This window comes from Tubulanus polymorphus, chromosome 3 (genome assembly GCF_964204645.1).
Source record: "Tubulanus polymorphus chromosome 3, tnTubPoly1.2, whole genome shotgun sequence".
Taxonomy (NCBI): Eukaryota; Metazoa; Nemertea; class Palaeonemertea; order Tubulaniformes; family Tubulanidae; genus Tubulanus; species Tubulanus polymorphus.
In genome coordinates, this window is record NC_134027.1 from 7,457,363 (window position 1) to 7,480,402 (window position 23,040).

The 23,040-nt window shown below is 37.0% G+C and overlaps 6 protein-coding genes across 7 annotated transcripts; 3 read left to right on the plus strand and 3 right to left on the minus strand.

The window, feature by feature from the left end:
• Positions 1–2,921: 2,921 nt before the first annotated feature.
• LOC141902288 (uncharacterized) lies at positions 2,922–5,630 on the minus strand. The gene has a single exon (XM_074789946.1). It carries the CDS (start codon positions 5,368–5,370, stop codon positions 4,381–4,383), a length of 990 nt encoding a protein of 329 aa, XP_074646047.1. The 5' UTR covers positions 5,371–5,630; the 3' UTR covers positions 2,922–4,380.
• A 311-nt stretch (positions 5,631–5,941) lies between these two features.
• On the plus strand, positions 5,942–10,306 carry LOC141902533 (ATR-interacting protein-like). Its single transcript, XM_074790307.1, has 10 exons — positions 5,942–6,887; positions 7,027–7,555; positions 7,776–8,287; positions 8,394–8,468; positions 8,547–8,635; positions 8,708–8,850; positions 8,957–9,042; positions 9,243–9,329; positions 9,408–9,627; positions 9,836–10,306. Exons 1-10 carry the CDS (start codon positions 6,429–6,431, stop codon positions 9,928–9,930), a joined length of 2,295 nt encoding a protein of 764 aa, XP_074646408.1. The 5' UTR covers positions 5,942–6,428; the 3' UTR covers positions 9,931–10,306.
• A 38-nt stretch (positions 10,307–10,344) lies between these two features.
• On the minus strand, positions 10,345–11,416 carry LOC141902534 (NADH dehydrogenase [ubiquinone] 1 beta subcomplex subunit 11, mitochondrial-like). Its single transcript, XM_074790308.1, has 3 exons — positions 11,158–11,416; positions 10,952–11,085; positions 10,345–10,866 (listed from the first exon to the last, which is right to left on the minus strand). Exons 1-3 carry the CDS (start codon positions 11,389–11,391, stop codon positions 10,716–10,718), a joined length of 519 nt encoding a protein of 172 aa, XP_074646409.1. The 5' UTR covers positions 11,392–11,416; the 3' UTR covers positions 10,345–10,715.
• Positions 11,417–13,812: 2,396 nt separating this feature from the next.
• On the plus strand, positions 13,813–14,653 carry LOC141901282 (uncharacterized). The gene is made up of 3 exons (XM_074788428.1): positions 13,813–13,881; positions 14,072–14,213; positions 14,472–14,653. Exons 1-3 carry the CDS (start codon positions 13,813–13,815, stop codon positions 14,651–14,653), a joined length of 393 nt encoding a protein of 130 aa, XP_074644529.1.
• Positions 14,654–16,969: 2,316 nt separating this feature from the next.
• LOC141901495 (uncharacterized) lies at positions 16,970–19,123 on the plus strand. Its single transcript, XM_074788769.1, has 5 exons — positions 16,970–17,080; positions 17,173–17,298; positions 18,187–18,328; positions 18,404–18,496; positions 18,608–19,123. The coding sequence occupies exons 1-5, from the start codon at positions 16,973–16,975 to the stop codon at positions 18,790–18,792; spliced, it is 654 nt and encodes a 217-aa protein (XP_074644870.1). The 5' UTR covers positions 16,970–16,972; the 3' UTR covers positions 18,793–19,123.
• Positions 18,999–22,902, minus strand: LOC141901494 (uncharacterized protein F21D5.5-like). Of its 2 annotated transcripts, XM_074788766.1 has the most exons (16): positions 22,853–22,902; positions 22,247–22,368; positions 21,610–22,151; positions 21,434–21,513; positions 21,276–21,354; positions 21,020–21,178; positions 20,869–20,917; positions 20,701–20,768; positions 20,527–20,619; positions 20,358–20,426; positions 20,239–20,266; positions 20,076–20,137; positions 19,648–19,757; positions 19,470–19,557; positions 19,304–19,365; positions 18,999–19,193 (listed from the first exon to the last, which is right to left on the minus strand). In XM_074788766.1, exons 1-16 carry the CDS (start codon positions 22,876–22,878, stop codon positions 19,070–19,072), a joined length of 1,761 nt encoding a protein of 586 aa, XP_074644867.1. In that variant the 5' UTR covers positions 22,879–22,902; the 3' UTR covers positions 18,999–19,069. The 2 variants fall into 2 exon arrangements, with proteins under 2 accessions (XP_074644867.1, XP_074644868.1); XM_074788767.1 differs by lacking the exon at positions 19,470–19,557 and having other exon boundaries at positions 19,080–19,193.
• Positions 22,903–23,040: the final 138 nt, after the last annotated feature.

A 23,040-nucleotide genomic window follows, 5' to 3' on the forward strand; every position in this document is an offset into this window, starting at 1 on the left:
ATATATATATATATATATATATATATATATATATATATAGTGATTTTTATTATTTTGATTTTCTAATTAGCCTTGGGAGAATTATGTATGTATCATTGGGAATTTTAAGCGTATCATTTATCGCTTTTATACATACCGCGAGGATTGTTATATCACGTTTGTTGTAACACTGGAGGTTTATTAAAGGAAAATTTCGAATAGCAAAAACATAGTCAAGCAAGTCAATATCGTTCTTTATACCAAACCAGTTGGGAATGATAAATTGCCATTCACTTAAAGGTCTTTAGGTCTAGTCCGGAGCATCGGCGCTTGAGGCCATGGTGTAGTTATTGAGTTACGACAAATTGTGTCTCTCCCAAACGAGTTTATTTTGTCTCCGTACGACCAGCCAGAAACCAAATCGTGAGCAATTGAAAAATTGTATTTCTCACCGAGGTAGCATGCATACGTATATATGTGATGATTATGGAGATCATTGTCACTTTCGTTCATCATTTTTCCTCAAAATGTTCATGAAAAATAAAATTCCTTAAGACTCACTCTCACGGCTGGTTGCCAGGAAACTTCTGATCTTCTTTTTTAGTGCGGTGGAATACAAGAGAATGCACGATACGAGTATAGTCGATGGATACAGGTGGTGATAAATGTAATAATTGATAAATATCGTGTTATAACCCATCAGTGCAGCACAGTAATGCCGAAAGTAGTTATCGGACACTAGTCGCATTGTACTTGGATGTTAATATGAGTAACGTGTATGGTGATATAATTATCAACTGATACTTAGATGGGACGTTTACTTATAATAGTGTGTTTGCATAGCTATAAATACATAATGGTCTTCATATCTGTTGGTTCGACGAGGTGATGACATCCGATGTTAAAGATGAGTAATTTGTAGCGTTACATGACCATTACGCGTTAGATCATGTTGACTCCAAAACGCTTTAGAGCCAATGGTTAGATCAAATAACCTCGGTGATTTACACAATCGCGTCAGACTCTCTGCCTCGAATCCTGGAAAGCTGCGACCGAGAACCATGGCTTAATGACTCTTTCATCTATCAAAACAGGGTATGGCTCACTGTTTGATGAAATAGAATACACTATGTAGAAACAAATAAACGTCTACATGAGCCGTTTAGTCTCGGGACTATTCAGTCTCGAGTCTATTACTGTGTCTCGGTTTTTAAGTGTTATAACTCCACGATAGATACTCCACTGGTTTTGATTACATCCGGTTGCATCTCGACGTTGATTTAGTATTTTTCCAAACCCAGAATAAACAAACGACACTCGCTTACCAATGAGGGTGGGTGGTCAACGTGTAGATGCTACAGACAAATATAGCCGAGAAAATTTGGCCTGGTACGACAATTTTGGTCGAGCCAAAAATGCTCGTGCGATCGCGGCTTCAATAGCCTCGGATTTACTTCCCGAGACTACTGTTCTCGTGTAGAAGGCTCCGTCTTCAACGGGTTTGAAACGGAATCTTCGGCGCAGAGCCAAGCGAAAATGACCACCAAAATGCATGCACGGGTTAAGGCGACAAAATGCCTGAATTGAAAAATATTTGAAAAAACGCCAAAATCTCCGAAAAAAAAGACCGAATAATGGAATCCGGTTTGGTGCTTCTAGACGAATATGATGAGATCCGTGCGCCAACGGATCTTTCGGCGTTATGGCGCATTCATTTTCCAAAACAAATTGTTCAACCACGGTAAAACTATTTTTCAATTTAGCGTTTTTCCGCTAACACGCAAATTCTAAAACTAATTTTCTCAAGGTTTGTTGTGTTGTGGGTGCAAAACCGGAAATGACCGCGCCAAAACGCTAACAAATCAAATCGATTTTTCATTTGTAAAATGTCGATGGTTTTTCTAATAGTTTTCCATTTTTTGGCGTTTTGTCACTTTAATTTTCATAGCGACAAACTTTCGCGGTGGCCTCGAATCAGCTTCATACAAAAATGAATGCCCAACAGTAGTTTGTCCTGAAAAATACGTTCACAAAATCACAGCTACTGGTGAACATCTGATGTATGGCGGTCCCTTCAACTAGGGTACGCATCGGGGAGAGGGGGATTGGGCAAAAATTGGCCACTTCTTCCTGAAATCAATGGAAAATGTCTTTAACATATTTACTTCGATCGTTCACTAACTGCTTCGGTCTTACAGTCGTGCTCGCGACATAGGTGCGTGAAATACTTGTATGAAAATCGTTATTTTGTAGGTGGAAGTAGGCTCTATTATAATGTGACCTCTTTTTCCAACAAAGCGTGTATTCGGTAACGGTGAGAATGGTGTAAGGTGTGGGTTGGGTTTGCGTTTCTTTATGGTGAACGTAGTTTTTAGCGGGCTTGGAGCTCTTCTCTTGCACCTGTTCCTACTGATCCAACGATGGATTTTCACAATTGCCAAAATCTCTACTTTTGTAAAATTCAATCCACAAAATGTGCATAACACATGTCAATCGTTCCAAAAAGCATTCCTGAAATATACATGTAATTATATATGACTCACAGTGCGTACACTAACAGCTGCTGCTTCAAATCTAGATTGTATATGCATACGCACATCATTTTATGAATATATTACGTTCCGTTGACACTTCAATTCATTTCAATCAATTCTGTTAATGCATCATCATATCAGAAAATACGTTAAATAGCCGATAAAAAGCAAGTCGTTCGAGCATGTATTCAGAGAATATGCGTATGCGTGCCTCTGTTATATTTAGATAGGGCCACGTGTGCAAATATTGGCTATTGATATTGGACAAAACGAAAAAGTAGGTAAAGAAATCATACGTAGAGTATTTAAAACTCTGAGCACACTAGACCTATAGGTCGCATAATACATGTACGTATACATGCCGGGTGGGGCATAGTACCACCCCCCCTCCCACCCGCACATGCCGGGTGGAGGATCGGGGGGTAGCGATCGAACCTCCTGAATTCTCAAAGTGCCCTTCAAAATCGGCAGTGTAAACAAATTTGAGACATGATTTTTCGAAATTTAGATAGAAATTTCATGTTTTATTTTTCGGAAAATAAAAAGCAATCCATTCTCAAATGATTTATTCAAGGTACCCGGGCACTTCCTATCTAAGATCTATACTTTTTGAATATATAAGTTCCCCTTTTCACGGTAAAAAGTGCCAGTTTTCATGAAAAAGAACTGCCCCTCAAAAAAGCTCGGCATGGGACTGCTAGACATACGCGTGAACATTATCTTTGTCGTTTGTACAATTCATTCAAGTTCTATCCAAAATACATACATATCTTATGTTCTATGCATTATAGCACTTTTTAATCATATTTTGATATACACCACGTATCGTATTTTGTCCCATTCACGGAAGCGTCCTGGGGACAGCACTTTCGTGTACGTAAATGAATGTCGTGATAATACATGTATCTAGGAGTAATATAAAATCTTTGATTTTTCGTAAATGATTTCCATAAGACGGCAGTGGATCTCGACAGAAAAGCGAATTTAGAATTTTAGAGAATTAGAATATTTCTCATAACGATACAAAATTTTATCAATTGTATATTTATGTTGAGATAATAACTCGACATTTAAATCACATTTCATTTTTCTTAATGGTGTCCCCGAAAATCGCTTCCGTACGTATTCGCGTTGGTGTTCGCGAATGAGTGTACACGTGGCGAGTGATCAGGACGCTTTTTGGCTCTTCCAATTAAATTCCTCTCATAAATTGTAGTTTACAGCACTTACTCAGGGTCGTACCTAACATTTGTAAATACACGTACGGCCCTGTTACTATAATGTACATTATCAAATATAATATCTCGTTGTGTACAATCTATGTACCAATTATTTATGTAAATGAATCAATTGAAATACTTGTGGCTACATCAGCATACGTACGGTCGATTTTTGTTGTTGATTTGTTTACATTTGATTATTCTTGCTCCTCCTCGGGCACTACACTAAACAAATTGCACGAACGTCCTCTTCTTGCGAATAAAAATCAAGTTTTAGAGAAATTTTATTAGCACATATATGTATTTACAAGGCACTCTTCAGCAGACTTCGTGTTTGGCTTATATAGTGGAACCCCGTTAATACGAATTTTATGTCAAAAGGGAAATCGTCGTATTAAACGGGTTATCCAAATCTGGATTGATATGTTAGCCGAGACATCGACTGGAATTCATCGCAATAAACGGGTTTAGTCTACGTATAACAGAATCGTATTAACAAGGTTCAACTGTACATTAATAAATTAATAAAGACGCGTATATTCTGTATATGTCTTCATTGATATGTTCGTCTAATCAATGACGTATTAACTAGTTTAAATATGTCCTTGGTCTAATTGAAGTCCCCTCAAACGAATCCTCTGTACCGGCTATAGTGTTTTTTTATTTTTAACCCAAAGAACATCTTCTTCCCATTCTTCAATTTTGGAACTTTGTGGTTTAGTTCTATCGTCGATCCTATAGGCGGTATATCCCATAAGTTCTAACTTCCTTTTCAAGATCAAATCCCGATTCCTAAATTCCATAAATATATACGGTATGTCAACTCGCTGAAATATCTTCTCAGAATATCTAAGCGCAGCGTACTCTGAAGATTCTATATCCATTTTTAGAACCGCTCTATCGAAATGAATTACATCCAATAGATCGTTCATCAGAATCGCGTCAGTAGCTATCGTTCTGCTTAAATCTGTATCATTAGTTTTAACGACAGTTGCTCCTCCGACATTTCTGGTATCAGGTAATGCCAAGATTACTGGATCTCGAACATCGGTAACCGCATTTATGACGATCGTAGAAAGACTCTCGTAGCCTCCCAGTTTAACTGAACGTCTCAGGTGCATCCCATTTATCGGATTTGCGTCTACGGAAACAGTTTTCCGTAGATGTTTCAAAGCAGTCAGGGTATATACACCTAAATTAGCACCCACATCTATGAAATGCAATGACCGATCTTCCAACAGTATGCTTTCTAATGTTTTCAGGTTCACTGGTTCCCAGATCCCGAAACTGTAAATTTCCCGCGAAATGATGCCATCCAATGCTGGTGGATAAATACATATCGGGGTGGTGCCAATTGATGTTTTCAGCGAGACGCATTCGTATCTTTCTTCTTCTGGTGTTGTCTCGTAAACATCTAATATCTTAACGTGTGATCCGATAGAGTACGGTTTCAACAATTTCTTAAGATCTTTAATATCTATAGAAGTCAGCCTTTGGGCGTTGTCCGAATCGGTAGCATCTATCATACCGTGATACATGTAACGCAAATAGAAAAAAGCTATGTAGATCACCACGGCTAAAACCAAGCCCAAGAATGTATACAGGATCTTAAGAAATCTTCCACTAGGTAACATCATCTTCCTACTTGTTGATGTTGACAGTAAAAATCGGACGAGTCTAACAATCGTGCAATCCAAAAATCTAGTAACCAATAAACTCACACAAACGTCAATATAATTTCCTATAATCGATGGCCTAGGCTAGGCGCGTAGTAAAAAACGTATTATGCTACTACCGGTACGCTTGAAAGTCTAAATACCCAATTTACACTAAAGGCCAAGTACATAGCGATGCGCTAAAAACGTATGTCGCAGGCGCGCGCTTGTTCCATACTGAATTGAACGTCTACTAAAATCGCTATCGGTTATAGTCAATTCAATTCAATTCAATTCATTCGTAATGCTTTTAGAGCAAATCTGTACACAGACTTCGGAGTACAGAGTATCTCATCAAGTATAAAACAAAAACTGTTCACAGAAACCGCGGTGAGCTCCGATGGAACAAGCCCTGACAAGCGAGGATGGTTGAGGGTAGACTGGTTGCCTGTGGCACCGTACATTTGCAGTAATACGGCAACCAGTCTAAACTGTACTTCATCCGCTCCATCCGCGTATTCGCAAGAAGTCGAACTTCCGCTGGGGAAGCTCGAAATCCGAAAATCGAACGCTCTTTTTTTTTTTATTGAGAGGCTGGAAACGTCAAGCTTGCCATTGACTTTGGTTCCCGTTCTACAAATAACCCGTCTGTAGGTTGTGTGGTATTCACACAACTGTAAACAACAGTAGTAGGCGTCCTATAAACATAAAGTCAAGGCTATCCGAAGGCGAGAAGCTGGTATCTTCTTCACTTGACAAGTGAAGAAGACAATTTAACGACAACGTCAGGTGGTGCAGACATGGCAGAAGAGATGGAATGGATAGTAGTTCGAATTTGAAAAGGGAATATCAAGCAATCGGCACCGGTTGTGTAAACTTAAAGTCTTCATGTATGAACTCAAATAAAAACAATACATGTAGTAAACAAAAAGATATTAGTAGTGTAGATCTATTACATCAACCAGAAACAATCCAGCACGGCAACAGCTGATGATGAGAATTTAACCCGATCCGGTTTAAAGTTAAATTTGAATATACCTATGGTATCAGCCAATACTTGCGCTAATACAACAATGTGTGAACTGCCCGACTCGCTGTGGGATGAGAGCGATGATTTCTCCGGCGATCAGCTCGAAAAGATCGATATCATGGCTTCGCAAGCATTAGGTATAGCTGATCAGAATAATGCATCATCGGTGCGTCCGAAAACGATGATAGCGACAGCCAGTTCTTCGCTGTCTGCTTCTGAAGGATACCATTCTTACAATGATGAATTCGGTGGATCGATGAAATCGAGATCGATACAATCTAACGTTCCACAGTTCAATAATTCAGCATTCAATTCCGGTTTAGTGTTGCGAAATAATGAGAGTAGAATTAGTACTCCCACTTTTCCATCCGTCAATAAGACTAATCAGCAACAACATGGACTCTATTCAGAATCACTGGCGCAAGAAGTGCAAAGATTAAAAACAGAAGTACTTGGATACAAAGAACAGGTAAGCATGTCTGCTCCCTTCAGTACCCCTATAATGGCGAGGACATAATATTTTCTAATATTGACATCAAATTGTAGCTCAAATGTGGAAATGGATCCTGAATCATTATTAAGGCTTTTCTATTTCACATTTATTCAAGATGAGACATATTAGAGTGGAAAATTATAGCAAAGATGGACAAATAAACATGCTTCGTCAGTCTTTAACTCAAAAAGAATCGGAACTCTTTCGTGTAAAACAAGAGAAATTAGATTCGTTAAGACTAAAGGATGGTGAATTATCAATGAAACAAAAAGAACTCGAATCGGAGTTGTCGAAAATGAAGACGGATATTTTATTCAAAGATCGTGAAATCGTTGAGCTTCAGACGACAAATAAAAATCTGGAGAAGCAAGTTCAAATTAATAACAATCACATCAGCGTACGCAGTCCTAAAGGTCCAATGCGTGATAGTCAGTCACCTAGACACAGTGGCAATTCACCGAGCAAATTCGGAGAAGTCGCAAATTTCCCTACTGCTCAATCATTCATCGGCGATTGTCTAAAATCTAAACCAGTTACAGACTCTCGTGGAGTTCAATGCGATGTGTCAATGGGTAATTCTCCACTTACTTCGAAAAGACCAATTAAACATAGAAAACATCACCTGCGATTGAAAATTTCGAGTGGTGAGTACTAAAAGCTGACAAAAGTGTCCATACAGATTTTGTGGGAGACACCCTGAAAATGATTGATGACCCTAACGCTTGTAAATTATGGCCAGTCTTTTATGTTTTAATCAGATAGCATAGTCTTGCTGGGGTTGATCATGACCCACCGAGCAATTGCTTAAGATCGTTTTCCATACATGGAAATGATGAAATTATCACTTATTTCTTGTTGTTGTAGGTGAAATTCCAGGTCCGTGTCTTGTGTCGAAGTTGTTGCCGAATTATGATCATAGCAGTTCAAATTGTGGAATGATTGGATTGTTCAATGATCGATCTGAAACCGGCGTGTGTTCGAACCCCAACATTGAGAACAGGCTGTCGGCTTATGAGGCGTTCCACGTTTTACTCAATTCTAAAAGCACCATCGCTTCGACCGTTGAATGTGGGCAGTATTGGTTTAACTGTCAAATAGCGGAGACTCTAAAAGTATTACCATCTATAAAGGATTATTTACAAAATTATATAAACTGTGTCGACTGTAGAAACAAACCATTATTACGAACTCAATCATCAACTGGTTCATTTCACGGTAGCAGTTTGGATAGTTTATCCGACCTAGTTGCTGGACATGCTTCGACCGATGATAACGCATTAGAAGTTGCTTGTGAATTAGCCAGAAATTCATTACATGTGCTGCTGCAACTTGTAATTCATTGTCAACCAATACGAGACTGCCTGGTCTGTAATCGGGTCAGTATTACCCTTGTCTGATCATACATGTATCATCTATTTTCGAAAACTTTAAAAAAAATATGATACGATATTTTCATGCATTCATTATTTTTCTTTTGTGTAGGATTCAACTTCTGATTTTTGTGGATCTTCGATTTTCAGCATTCTTCAAAAGTTGCTTTTGATGAAAAATGATGAGGTACTCGTATATTTTCTTCACTCGTAGAATGACCATTTGTGAATGATGAAAATGATAGGCGAGGTTTTTCTTTCCTAGGGAATGACGAGTAAGGCTATTTTATCAGAGGAATGTTTGCAAGTACTCATTGCTTTAGCCAGGGAAAGTGCAACTAATGACTTACAAAGGTATGATATTATCAACAATCACAAAAAAGAAACAATTCCTACATGTGTCTAATGGGTTGATATTTTTTACAGGTTCAGTTCATTGTTAGAAGATGGTACAGTTTTGGATTGTTTATTGTTATCGGATAAACCACAGTTTCTGATGAATACATTAAATTTGTTAAATTGTCTCCTTGCATCACCTTTAATCGTGTCAACCCTCTGTGCTCCGTCAGGTAATTGATGTCTATATCACAAGTACATGAGTGAAAAGTTTTCATTTGTTCCTCAAATTTGTTTTAATTCATTTGATTTTTGATTCATTCTTATAATCATAAACAGATAATTGTGTGTTGAGCTGTTTGTATGGGATCTGCATCAAACCATCACAATTCCCAGTGGAAAGTACTACAGCAATCTCGCATAAGGTAAGGAATCTTGGCTAAAAGTACAATACCGGTAATAATCCTACTAAATCTAGATTTCGTTCTTACCCGGGGCTTAATGTATGAAGAATATCATTTTGATCCAGATTTCTAGTGAATAAGATTTATTTTATCGGTACCTGAATGGTCCTGATTATGAAAAAGCTTTTTGGATTGGAAGTTTGAGTTTTCCATGTTTTCAGATTGTCTGTTTACTGATGTGTTTAGTGAGGCGGCATCGTTATGGCGCGTTGATGTTACTTCAAACTGAATGTCATTGTAGTTCCGAGGTACAGTTTTTTATATTTTAGGTAAAATTCGAATCTTTCTGAACATAGTGTCAACATTTTTCGTTTTCCTAAATTTAGGTGATAAAGGCAGTGTTCAGTCTGATGTATCGTGAGTTAAGAAATGACAGCGAACAGAGTCACCTAGTTCTACGGCACGGACTAATGCTGTTACACTGGTTCTCTGAATGGGATCAACACTTCGTCAAACATTCGGCAGCCGATGATCATAAATACATCAGTGTCATCAGTAAACTCGAAATGATCTACAAAAACCTTCCTAACATTCCCCACTATGAGCGTAAGTTGATACACACCTGCCTGGGTTGTTTCTTCTAAAATCAGGAAACTGTTATATTCAATGGAGTTAGTGAACTACTTAATTGGTCAATGCACATTTTCTTTAACGTACAAACCCCAATTTTGATTGAGACAAAAAGACAATTGCTAAAGCCGACTATGTATAGGTATGATGAATTTGTCTCTTGATAAGATATGTCTCGTTTCAGGTGAACTTTTACAGGATTTATGGGAATCGGCTGATGTTGAAGAGAATTCACAGGAGGAGGATTCAGTAACTCAAGTACCAATGGACATCAGCTAGGAAGCAAAAAATTCACTGAACTTTCAAAACACGTGCCTTCATTCCTGTTCCTATTAACAACTTTTTTAAGCTTAATGAAGGAAAACGTATTAGGTGTACCGGTAGCTCTGTCAAGTTATGCTCCTGGAAAAATCCGGCAAAGGTCATAGTGAATCAGACAGATACCGTTATTTACTTATGGAATGATTATTGTCTGATTGATTAAAACTACTTGTATCCATCTTTGTACATGTATACCAGTAACCTAAAAAGTGGATGGAATCTACTTTCCAATAAGCTAGTACTGGTAATAACGGCAATGATTCAAAAAGTTTGTAATTAAAAACAAATCTGTGGTTTATAATTTTATGCTATTTTGAAAATAAATGTTTATTCAGCAAAATTAAAAGTTGTTTTGAGTGATGATGGTAAGTAAATACAAGCTTGTGCCATCCTCCGCCGATTGCTGTCGGTATCCTGATGATGTTTTCAATCAAGAACCCTTTGGTAAATACCAGAGATAAACCTGCCAGCCCTGATAATGAATGAGGAAGACTTGCAGTGCATTTACAATTTATAAATATTTGTTTATTTTCTACTTTTACAACAACAAAACATTTGCCAACTTCATGCAATACAAAGCCATTTTCTACAACAGAAAAACCTGATTCCTATCCAAGCAATCGTGAATGAATGAATTGACAAAAAACTGTATCAGTAAGCTTCCAAACTCGATGCACTAATGATAGTTTGTAGTATATACATGAAAAGTTTTCCACACTAAAGTATCGTTGACATTATCACTATTAAATGATAATTTCCATATCTCCTAACTCTTCATCAGAAGGCAGGTTTATCCTTTCTACTGGAATTACATTTGGATCTACGAGGGGTAAGCCTAGTTCTTCGCGCCGTGCTAGTTCTAAAAACGCTTCTCTCTGCGCCCAGTTCTGTAATCTATTAAAAAGAGAAAAACGATACCATCAAATTTGGCTTTTCATGAAAATTCCTTCCGAAGTAGGTGGAAAATTAACTAACTTACTGAAAATCGGGTAGATATGCGAATATGAACGATCCACCGCAAAGGCATAGAGTTATTCCAGCAAACATGATGATATTATGAGCCCATTCATCTTCATCTTTATCTGTTAAACTGTATCCATATGAGATCCAGTTCTGAAATGAAATTATTGTCATAAGGCATATGATGGCAATAGTATAGAATGATTTAAATAAGTTATGGCTAACCTTGTGTTCTTCATCTGGTATCGCATCCGGATGAGGAAATACAATCTTCTCTTTCGTCTTCTCTAACGCATCGGATGTAACACTGACAGCCTCTTTATTCTTCTGACTTGTAGAAATAAAACAAGCCGGAGCAGCTAAATTAGCCCGTTTATGTCGAGTGACACTGGCAGCAATAGTACCACCACAATTCCGACTAAATCGCAGTCCACCTACAAATCGAAGAAGCGACGCCATCTTTAAGCAACGATCTCGAGATTGTGGATTGCGAGCAAACAATTCTCCAGCGCCGCGTCTCGCTACTGGTTGGACTAATTAAATCCATAAACCGCTGAATATTGATTGTCAGCGGGGCGTCTCCGGCGCTGATTCTTCTGGCCAGAAAATATAAGAAAACCATTTCTTTTACACGGCTTTTGAAAATCTTATCCCTTATAAAGACGTTACATTAAGAATTATTCGAATATTTCAGAATTCGAAAAGTTTGAAATTATTTTGAGATTAGGCAAGGTGCCGGCTTCGGCTGCGTCCGGGGACTTTCCTTTCCACCGAATTAGGTGACCATCACCAGTTTAAAGAAGCGCAATCAATGTAACAAACCGAAATGATAGTTTTATTTCGCCGAAGACGGCTACCAGATAGACCGGCGACGGGTGTATGCACGGCAGGGTCGACTATACTGTGCTTTCAAAATGGGTCACCCCTGGACCATTTTGACGACAACCCACGAGTCATATCATATCGAGTCATATCAGTTCAAGTTCAAGTTTATCGACTACTGTACTACCTAAAAATAGGTCACCCCTGGACCAGTTTGCTTCCTTTTAGCACTTCTCCTGGCGCCGACATGGAATCATTAAACATAACTAGCGAGCAAAGTTTTTACGAATTTTAGCACTTCTCCTGGCGCCGACATGGAATCATTGAACATAACTAGCGAGCAAAGTTTTTACGAATTTGTATTCACCAAAGTTCACCAATGCAACGGCCCAATTGAGTTGACTGAGCTGTACGATAAATGGGAATCATATGATAAGGTAAAATATACAGGTAAACTACATTACAGACTTTAGGGGGAATAAAACAAATGACCGTTCATAAGTAATTTCAATAAAAAACTAAATTCCACCGAAAACCATCCGATATCTCCTTACTTTGTCTTAAAACATGGGCGTAAAAATCATTACAATCTAGAACAAGGCTCTGGCCGCATCAACACTATAATGTATTTCAAAAACTCACTAATAGATCGCCTAAACCAAGAAATCATACTTCAACAAAACCTTCATATTTGGAGTCTTAACAATATACTTATACATCTGGACGCAAGCGGACTGAATGCAGTAAACAGAATCACAATCGATACCATTAGCGTAGTCTATTAATTAAACCCGACGCCATTTTCTTTTTTTAATTACACCTACATACTTCGATTTTGACACTTGAGGTATGTTCTGATATGGATCGAACCGGAACGACGGTCTATCAATACGCATAGAACTGTCTGACCACTTTTGTTTTATTTCACCACATACGCATTACAGTAAGTTTACTGTTTCTGATGTTTTGACTGTAAACTCAGTCTCATTGCCGCGATAGCTGGAAAGCTGCCTCCTTTTTGGCTTCAGGATAGCAAGCTCAGTCTATTTGCGCGTGGTGGTGGCTGGAAAGTTGCCTCTTGACATCAGTCTCATTAAAAACTACCAAAAACCTAATCGTGACAATGTAAATAAAACCCGATGAAGACTGTATATTCGTAAGTGTACAAATATGTATTCAATATTCACGTGCCTGTGCCGCTTTCTTACTGACGGTCCATCAATGCGCATAGCACTGTCCGTTTGATTGCGACGCATCCACAGACCTACCTATGCACTGTATATTAGAAACACAAAACTGCTCCCGTGTAAAAACTTTTCCTTTTAGGCAAACTCAGCACCAGATGTGAAGTACCGATTGCGCTCCCCTTGACGGAGAAACCCATCCTCATCGGAGCTGCACCGTCGATGTCATAAACTACACTTCGGATACCCAAGGACCATATTCTCATCTGGAAAATTTGCGTTTCGAAATGTGCTTCCTTTCTATCTAGTCAACACGCGGAACAATCAACTTAGAGGACTTCTACATCAACATCATCTACCCGAGAAAAAAACCACAATAAACTATCGGACTATTTACACGTAGAAAACGACCAAAAAAATATAAAAATGGACAAAATGATCTTCACCCTTGTAATTAGCTATTCCCAAAATCTTGATGTATTAAATTAGGCAGCCAGAAAAATTCATCCCAATCAGTCGCTTGCCTGTTCAGACTGCTTGGAAGATTGTTTGAATGAACCGGAACCGAATTTCCAATTATGTACTTCGATTTAAAAAAGAAAATTCTGTAAATTAGACCGCCGAGCAAACAACTATATCTGTACTTCGATTTCCGATTTCAAAATCAAACCCCCTGTTTCGCTCCCGGCAGGTGTGGTGGGTCTGTAAGGGACACTCGATCAAAAAATCTAACGAAATTTACAAACCAAATAAATAACAGGGACAATCCCTATTTTAAGATCAAACATCGTTCAGACCTTGAATCATTTTTCTAGAGGATGTAAAGTCATATGGGCGCTATACTGCTCCACAGAGTTTGGTAAAGATTATAGAAATGTATGTGCAGGATAAAGATTGTAAAATTCTTGATGTTGGCGCCGGTACCGGGCTTCTCGGTGAGGAGGTAAAATTTTACACAGCATTTTCGTTTTTAATATGTTATAAAGTTTAACTATGGACTCTAAAGACGAAATTCTTTTTAAAAGTCGATGGTTTAACAATTCATGAAAATCACATCCATTAGGTATGGGTGGCAATTGCTGGTGGAATAGATATTTAATGACATAAATCATTTTGAATTACTTTTGCACTAGTTGCGGAAAGCAGGGTTCAAAGGTAGAATTGACGCCATTGAGCCCGCACCAGGAATGTTGAAACGAGCTGAAGAAAAAGGTTGTTATGAGAACTTTTACTCTGAGTATGTAACCGTTGAAAAACCGTGTTCTATTTCAACCGGTAAGGAGAATATATCCAAGTTATTAAAATCTGAAAATAGCGATACTTTGAAAACATGCTTATTTAAAACAGGTTTTTACGACCACATTGTGACTTCTGGAGCCATTATCCCCAGGCACATTGAATACCAGACATTGATTGAGTTGTTAAGAATGTGTAAAATAGGTAAACAGGCGTTTGGAAGGTTGAAAAACAACGAAACAATCATACTTCCATCAAACGGGATCATAGCATTGGATTTGTTTTTTTTTGTTTCAGGTGGTTACGTTTTGGCCTGTTTTCGAAAAGATTATTTAGAGAAGGAACATTTCCGAGGTTTCGACGATTTTTTAGAAAAACTTCAACGCGATAGAAAATGTAAATCCGAAATCGTTGAGATCGACCAATATCATTTTTCTGATCCTGGCCTCGTAGTGGTTTTAGAGAAAACTTCCGAATAAACTCCTCAAGATATTCGTCTTTGCAACATTTCTCAATATTTCCACTTCTGAATACTATCATAGAAATTTACCGTCCACAAATACTGTAATCATCATTCATTTTTCCGAACGGGAGGCGAAGCTAAAGAATTACTAGCTCAGTGCTCAGTTCGTGATGTATCTGAGCGTTGAATGATAAATGGTATGCTGAATATGCTGTTGGGCTTAAAATAACGATCGACCTTAAAGTAATTCTGAATGATTGTTAGACAAAGGGCTTGACAACAAATGACGAATTGTTTTTCATTACAGTTTTTGAATGCATATAAGATAAGGGTTGATCAACTATAATGGCACGAGGAAAAAGGTCTAAAACATATTTAAGCATGAAGCTCAAAAATCTGAAATCATTTTAAAACTTTTGTTCTTGTTGGTTATTGATTGAATATTAAGTTTTCAAGGTCCCTGGGCCCTGTCGATATATCTTCTCTAACGGAGCTTGGTGTTTCCGGCGTAATAAGGTTGGATTAAGCTTTTCAAAACAATTACTCTTTTGTCTATAGTATGGTAAGGTGAACATCTTTTGCGTCGTTGTTCGGAACATATTATTCGTGAAGCAATAGACGATGAAATTGGCACAAGAATCGAGAACAGTTAAACCCATGCCAATTTTCCGTACCATCATCGAGGTGTGATAATCATATCCCTGTATTTCTATAATTCTGGCAAAAAAGGCCCTATCCAAAAACGACACCGACTCAAATAAGATATATATGATTACAACAGAAATAACCATTCGAAGGACTTTACCTTGTTTTGTAGAATTCGAATTCGAATGAATATTTTTTGCGGTTTTGACCGTTTTTTGTAAAGTCAATGCAAGAATGAGAGATGTATTGGTGACGAGTAGAGAAATCATGGGGATAACGGAAAGATAAATGAAACCTACCCACGAGCTCATCTTCGCATTCCAGTCAAGTAGATAAGGATTGCTATAATAGTAGGATAACTCATTAGATAGAATCCAGGTTCTCATTCCGGTACTCGAGCATCGGAACGCTTTCAACCCTTTGTTTGGCAGAAAAATAGGCAGAAATAAAACAAACGATACTAAATTCACGATAAATAGAATTAAGCGTAACTTTCGACAGCGACCAAAACAGCCGTGATTTCAGTGGAAACGTTACCACAATTAACCTTTCGAAGCTCAACAGACCGACACACCAGTTCCTAATCGACTGAAAAACGTAGTAAAATCCGAGAGCAAACACGGTGAATTGCCAACCGAAACCCCAGTCATCTTTACGGAATACGACATCTCCGACGACTGCGTAAACGTGCAGGGTCCGAAGAGGAAACATAATGAGAATGCAGAGCAAATACAGAAGGTCGTAGATAGCTACTACTTTGATAAGATAGTAAGATGCATTCGTCGCCATATATCGCAAAACTAGAAGCGTCAATCCGTTTAAAAGTACACCGAACAAGGAAGCTGGTCCGTAGAAACACGTGTACACTAGGACACTGAATACGTGATACTTATGGATGGGTAACACTTTCCATTTGTCGCAGATGTTGATAAATTCTTCCGATGAATCTGAATTATTCATCACGCTTGTATTCATCGCACCAACTTTCTGGCATTCACAATGATTGTGACTGTTGTCGGCCGTGCCGTGGTTGAAAATCTCTAGCCTGATATGAAAACTTTTCGAGCAAATGAAATATAATAATGACCGTTAAAAAATCAAATCGATCATTGGTTAATCGTTCACACGCGCGAACAAAGAAATGATTAGGCATCTGGAAATCTTATTTTGATTTGGAAAATTGTCCGTGCGTGCGGAAAGGATTCCTTTTTAGAAATACAGCACTTTTATCTATATATATATATATATATATATATATATATATATATATATATATATATATATATATATATATATATATATATATATATATATATATATATATATATATATATATATATATATATATATATATATATATATATATATATATATATATATATATATATATATATATATATATATATATATATATATATATATATATATATATATATATATATATATATATATATATATATATATATATATATATATATATATATATATATATATATATATATATATATATATATATATATATATATATATATATATATATATATATATATATATATATATATATATATATATATATATGCGTGAATTGTCTTTCCTAGATAATCGGATCGACTGGCACATATTGCGAATAGTAATCTAGGGTAATATATTCAGGCCCACGTGAATAACCGTATACATATATACATATGCAATGGAGAACGAAAGCGCTTACAAATCGCTGGTGAAAGAATTACAAGAGTCTACTGGCGACCCAGCTGAAGTTGCTGCAATCTATAACAAACGGACATCATACGATGAGGTAGTTTCCGACCGGCTATCATGAGACACCGATGACAACTGCTGAGAAAAAGCACGCAGTATTGCACACATAGTCATTGTATTTTTTAACAGGATATGAAATTGATCGCCAAATACGTTGGTCCAGAAAAGCTTGCGAAGGTTGTCGATGATTATGTGCGGAATAAAGATTGTAGAATTCTCGATGTCGGTGCCGGAACTGGACTCGTCGCCGAGGAGGTAATATGATGATTATCGTGAAAGATAATAGTGGCGTGTATGACATCAATCTTTTCCGACATCAGTGATCCAATCAGCAACCAACAAAGTAACACTGCTAATCCAATTAACAACAATTCAGCATATAGTATTTCAGCATAGTTTGATCTTGGAGAAATTTCCAAGGTTTGATGTTTCAGCATCTTCTTCTTCTTTCTCCTACAGCTTAATGTACGTACGTACCATGCGTTCACTTCCATAGAGCTTGCTCGGAACTCTGCAAGACTCTGGCTCTCATTACTTTTACAAACCTCTTCCAAAACTCTCCAACGCTCTATCCCAACTCGACTTAACTGTCAAAAGTCTGGGCCCAGTTTCACAAAAACGTTTAAGCCTAAAACGGTTGAGTTTGAATTGTTGTCCTTATTGAAAACACGAAGTAACCAATAGCAATTACATCAAAAATTAGAGTTTAAATTTTTCGTGAAACCGGGCCCTGGAGTATTTATATGAATTTATCATCCGGGTTGATGATATTTAGATTTTGACCTTATTTGGTAATTCTAACTAAACTTGATATTTTCAGTTTGGTCGTGTTGGTCAACCTTACAGAATTATTCATTGCTGCGATTGGATTTATGAATGTTAAATAACACAACCATAGGATGAAAAAATAGTTTTTTAATAAATTACAGTAAAACCTCGCCGGACTCGGTCAAAAAACAAAATAATTTTTCTGACATCCTAACGTATGTTCCTATCCTTAACTCAAGACTTCGCTTACCTCGGACTAATTTTGCCCGTCCCTGTTTGTCCGGTTAGGCTTGGTTTACTGTGTATAATGTAACAATGACCGCATAGTGTGGGTGAAAGATTTCCCAAAATCTGTTTTGTTCATTATCATCTTAGTTGAGGAAGGTAGGTTTCACGGGAAAATTTGACGCCATTGAACCATCGAAGCAGATGGCGAATCTAGCGGTGCGAAAGAGTTTCTATGAGAACTGCTACATCGAGTTTGTTACCGTCGACAAACCATGTTCCATTTCAACAGGTAAGAAACAAATTGACCTTAATGTTTATTTATGATATTCCATGATAGAATTTTTATTATCAGCTTGCATTTTAGGGTTTTATGACCACGTTGTGAGTTGTGGCGCTATAATTCCTGGGCATATAAAATACCAGGCACTGACAGAGATGTTGAGAATGTGCAGGACAGGTGCGCGTTATTGGCTGCATCTAAAACTTAGAACAGAAAAAAAAAAACTTAGAACAGCTGGAGGAATGGACGGATAACGAGATTAATTCGTTCGTGCTGTTTCTTTTCCAGGCGGCTATGTTTTCGCCTGTTTTGGGAGAGACTATTTAGAAACGGAAAGTTTCCGAGGTTTCGACGAATTTGTGGAAAATTTGCAAAGCGATGGAAAATGCCAATACGAAATGATTGAGATCGACGAGTACAAACATATGATGGCTGGTTGTATTGTAGTGTTGCAGAAAACTACTGCACCGTGACCAAATTTAACTTTATCTAACTCTTTCCCTCAATAAATTACATCATTGTGGAACCGTGGGGGTATTCAGGTACTTGTGTGTGAAACCTTCAAAATCTTATTTAAGCTGTGGTTGTAATCTACCGTCCTCTTATAAGAATAACTATCCAGCAAATTGTGTATGTTCCTTTTTTTATTCCTTAATGATATTAGCGTATAGATATTGACAAAATTACAACATGCAGAATATGAAACAAATATACATATGTTTTATTGTCATCAATGGAGAAATTACAATTTCATTTTTCCATCAAATATTGATAATATAATGATTCTAAATCAGTGTGAGCGAATTTCGGCACGAAATTGATTTTCACTATTTTAGTAAATCCTTCAGATAAGCCAGGCTCAATGAATTTCTTTCTGAAATAGACGAAAAGAAAGTCATTAGGACTTGAAGCGATAGTTGAAATTAAATAAACTTCTATCTCAACAGAGTTTCCCTTTTTTCAAACAAGCACAGATTCACTCACTTAAATGAATGCAAGACCATTTCATTTATCTTCTGGTGATTTTTGTCTGTAATTTCTCTGAACTGCAATAAACCAGTCATAAGTAAATGTATCGGATCAATAGCGCGTGAGTACTTAAAAATCCGATTTCGGCTATAAAGGTTAAAATATTGCAAAAAATTCTAACCCGTTCATTGTGTTGAACATGCTGGAATGTCACATTGAAATAAAAACATCTACAGGGAACTTTCTTCTTTGAAGCACAATCCAAATACCTAGACCAAAAGTATTCATAACATAAGTAATAGTTCACATTCCTTTTTAACACGATGAAATAAGCAAAATTCTATGTTATATTAAAGAACCTTTTTCTGGACTCGGGGTCTGGATTGGTGTTATCGATTACTACACTCAAACCTGAATCTAATGCTTTCAGGCACTTAGACACACAAGCTTGCCAGCTGCCAAGAATATCCTTCAAAATAAAAGCATGATTTACAATTACACATACCCTGCTTATAATCTACTACCAAAAATTTTTTATTGTAAAAGTTTTTTATTATACATGTATACTTAAATGCTTTGTATCAATCTATTATGTGAATAAATACTTATACTTATACTTAAAATCAAATACTGGTAATAAAAATTTTAATTGCAGACCAGTCTAATTTGATTGGTAACAGGAACAAAATAATCATGCAAGTCTTGATTCTGAACCAGCAGCCCTCTTCGAAGACAAGCTCAAAGAATAAACAACCAATTAATGTTGTGAATACCCTGTTATACTTACTCGGCTGATGTAAACATATCCTTCCGGTATCAGATACATTTCAGAGAAAAATGATTTTCCTGCTGCAGATGGATATAAAACATACCTATTGCTCGTGGCTAGTACTCAGATGAATTTTAGATTGAATAGATCAATACGGTTTTTCTATAATTAGTAGACTTACATGCCGGAAATCCAACATTCACGATAAGCTTGTAAATTGAAACAGAAGAAGGAAATGATGAACAGAGAAAGTTGAAAATTTGCAACATATATACAATACATACACCAGTATATTAGTACCTCCTGGGTTGTTGAAGTAATTTCTTCATTAGCTGGGTCAGTAAGTGGACCATTGGAATCTAGATTTCGCTAATAGAAGAATGAACGTAAGTATTTGGCTCAGAAAAATTAAGAACAGAATATCGCAAAAGGAGATAATGAACATTCAGTTCATTCGCATAGTTCTTACAGGATTGAATTCTGGCAAATTAAAAGGAGCTTTTTTGCTGTTTTTGAAAAATTCTTCAGGGGTATGAAATGCAAGACCAGCATTTATGGCAAACTGAAAATAATGTAAATAATTAATAAATACATATGGACTGGAACATTTCTTGATGATTGAATAGAGTTATGTTAAACGAACCAGTCGATCACTGCATGAGAAGTCCTTTTTTCTTTTTGGTTCCCAATTTACAGGACGACCTGCTGCATCTAGAATGAGTTAAATATAAATTTACACTAGATGTAACCATAGCACAATTAAACCTTCTTTAACCATGCACAGGTAGCAACTATATTAGTTTGCATTTACCTCCACAATAAAAGCTCAATTTTTCATCAATATCAATGCCATCATTCGCCTGAAACAAGAGTAAAATGATTCGTTTTCTTTCGAACAACAAATGGTTTTAAGAGAGTTGGTTTGACTGATGATAGTAAATGCTTTACAGATAATAAATTACTTTTTCGTGTAAAAATGTCCACATTCCAAGAGCCGGTTTTCTGTAGCGACCTGGGCCAGTCGAAACAAAAACCTGAATTGGGGCTGGTATCTGCCGGACTATTTCCGTGATTTTAGTCTTCAGATCTTTTTCCTTGAGTTTTCCACGGCTTATTCCCATCTATCAATGAGATTAACAATCTTAATAATATTGTTATCTGTATTCAGAATCTTTACAGGGCCTTCATTTCGAAACACATGTATAATGTCGAATGTACCTGGTTCGTAAAAAACACGATCTTAAAACCATCGGCAAAAAGTTTCTTCAGTTTTCCTGGAATTTCTGGTAGCAGAAATCTGAAATATTGCCATGCTAGTGAAAAATCCTTTATGCACAGTTTAAAAAACTTTGATGAACTTTTGAATGAGTACTTACTTCCAGTCATTGAAATCAACTGCAAAAACTCGCCCTGATTTTGTGGTTATAATTGTACCATCCATATCGAATGCTGCAACCTAAGAACCGAAGAACATCATGAATAATTGCAATAGTTTATTTTCTACATATACATACATGTATCCTGTAACAAATGTCACCCAAAAAGATCTAACCTTGTTTCTACTAATAACACCGGTGCTTGTATAGACCAACAGAGAATCTTCAGGATTCTCCCATTTAGAATCTGCATTCGGTTTACGGAAATTAACAAAAGAACTTGTTTTGTTATCTATGACATTGTCCGAGTCATTATCAGTAACATTGGAGCTACATTCTTGTGTGTCTGTGTTAGCAAAGTTTTTTTTCATGAACTGAAGTTTTTCGTTGATAGCTTCAAGGTCTTCCTCCTCATTCTCATTATCACCATCATCATTCAGTGTGATAGAATCTTCATCCAATTTTCGCTTCTTCCAATCTTTATTTCCATCATCTGACAATTGTCTTAACTTATTCTTTTTACCAGCACTGGACTTAAAATCAGTATGATGAAAATAAACAGTAAACGGAAATTGCCCTTCCAGAAAATACAGAACATCAGAATGTTTGAATATCATCGAAGATTTTCGTCCGATCGAGTCAGATGCTTTATAGGAATTATTGGCTCCAAGTTGTGTAATAGTAACGTGTTGCTCATGTATGTTAGCAGTCAATTCAACTGAAGATCAACAACAAAAGAATACATGATATGCTGTGATCAATGTCCTCAAAATCGATACGCTTCTACCATTTCTAAAATGAAAATTAACAAACCTTGTTTCTTTGAACATCGTTTATCAGTTATTTCTGTTTCTGGACCCCTTCCCAGAACAACTGGTGTTCCATCTGTAAGTTTTATTGAAAGTCGACCATTTGAAAGTTCACAAGTCATTTTCCTGAAACATAGATGATACGCATGGCTGATGTTAGTTTGGAGCAGTTGCACATGCCCATTGGCTGTAGGCACTTACTTAAAAAATGGGTTTCGAACATGCAACACGAGTGCTCGCATAGCGCTCTTATCACCTGAGCCTATACCGAACTGCTGGAAACCATACTTTTTTCATTAGATTTATCCTTACTCTTAGCTACTATGTAAGGCATAAGCTTACCTTAACCCTAAACTATGTGGACCATCTATACTCTTAACCCCTAACCCTCTGAACTGTAACCTCTAGCCCCTGAATTTCTGCGGTTGAAAAGGCCGCCATTTTGAATCTACCGCTTGGTTATACAAATTAACAATGCTTATCAATCAAAAAAGTTAATAGTAAATATCGTATCGGCTTAAAAAGTGTCTATAAGTCAATACAAATGTAGCAAGCCACAGATGGAATTCGTCGAAGCAAAACAGTGAAGTCGAAATGAGTTCAAACTTACACTAGTAGACGCCTAAAACCAATCATTCGAGCTCAACGACCTTGAAAGATGTAACAAGCCGTGGACCGTTGCGTGCTGCCCTTAATCTTATCTACTCGCATGCCGAAGTAAGAAACACCCATTTGTTAGGTTAGTTCACACATTCACCGTCAATGGGACATACAAGGGCAGCACTTAACGGCACTCTG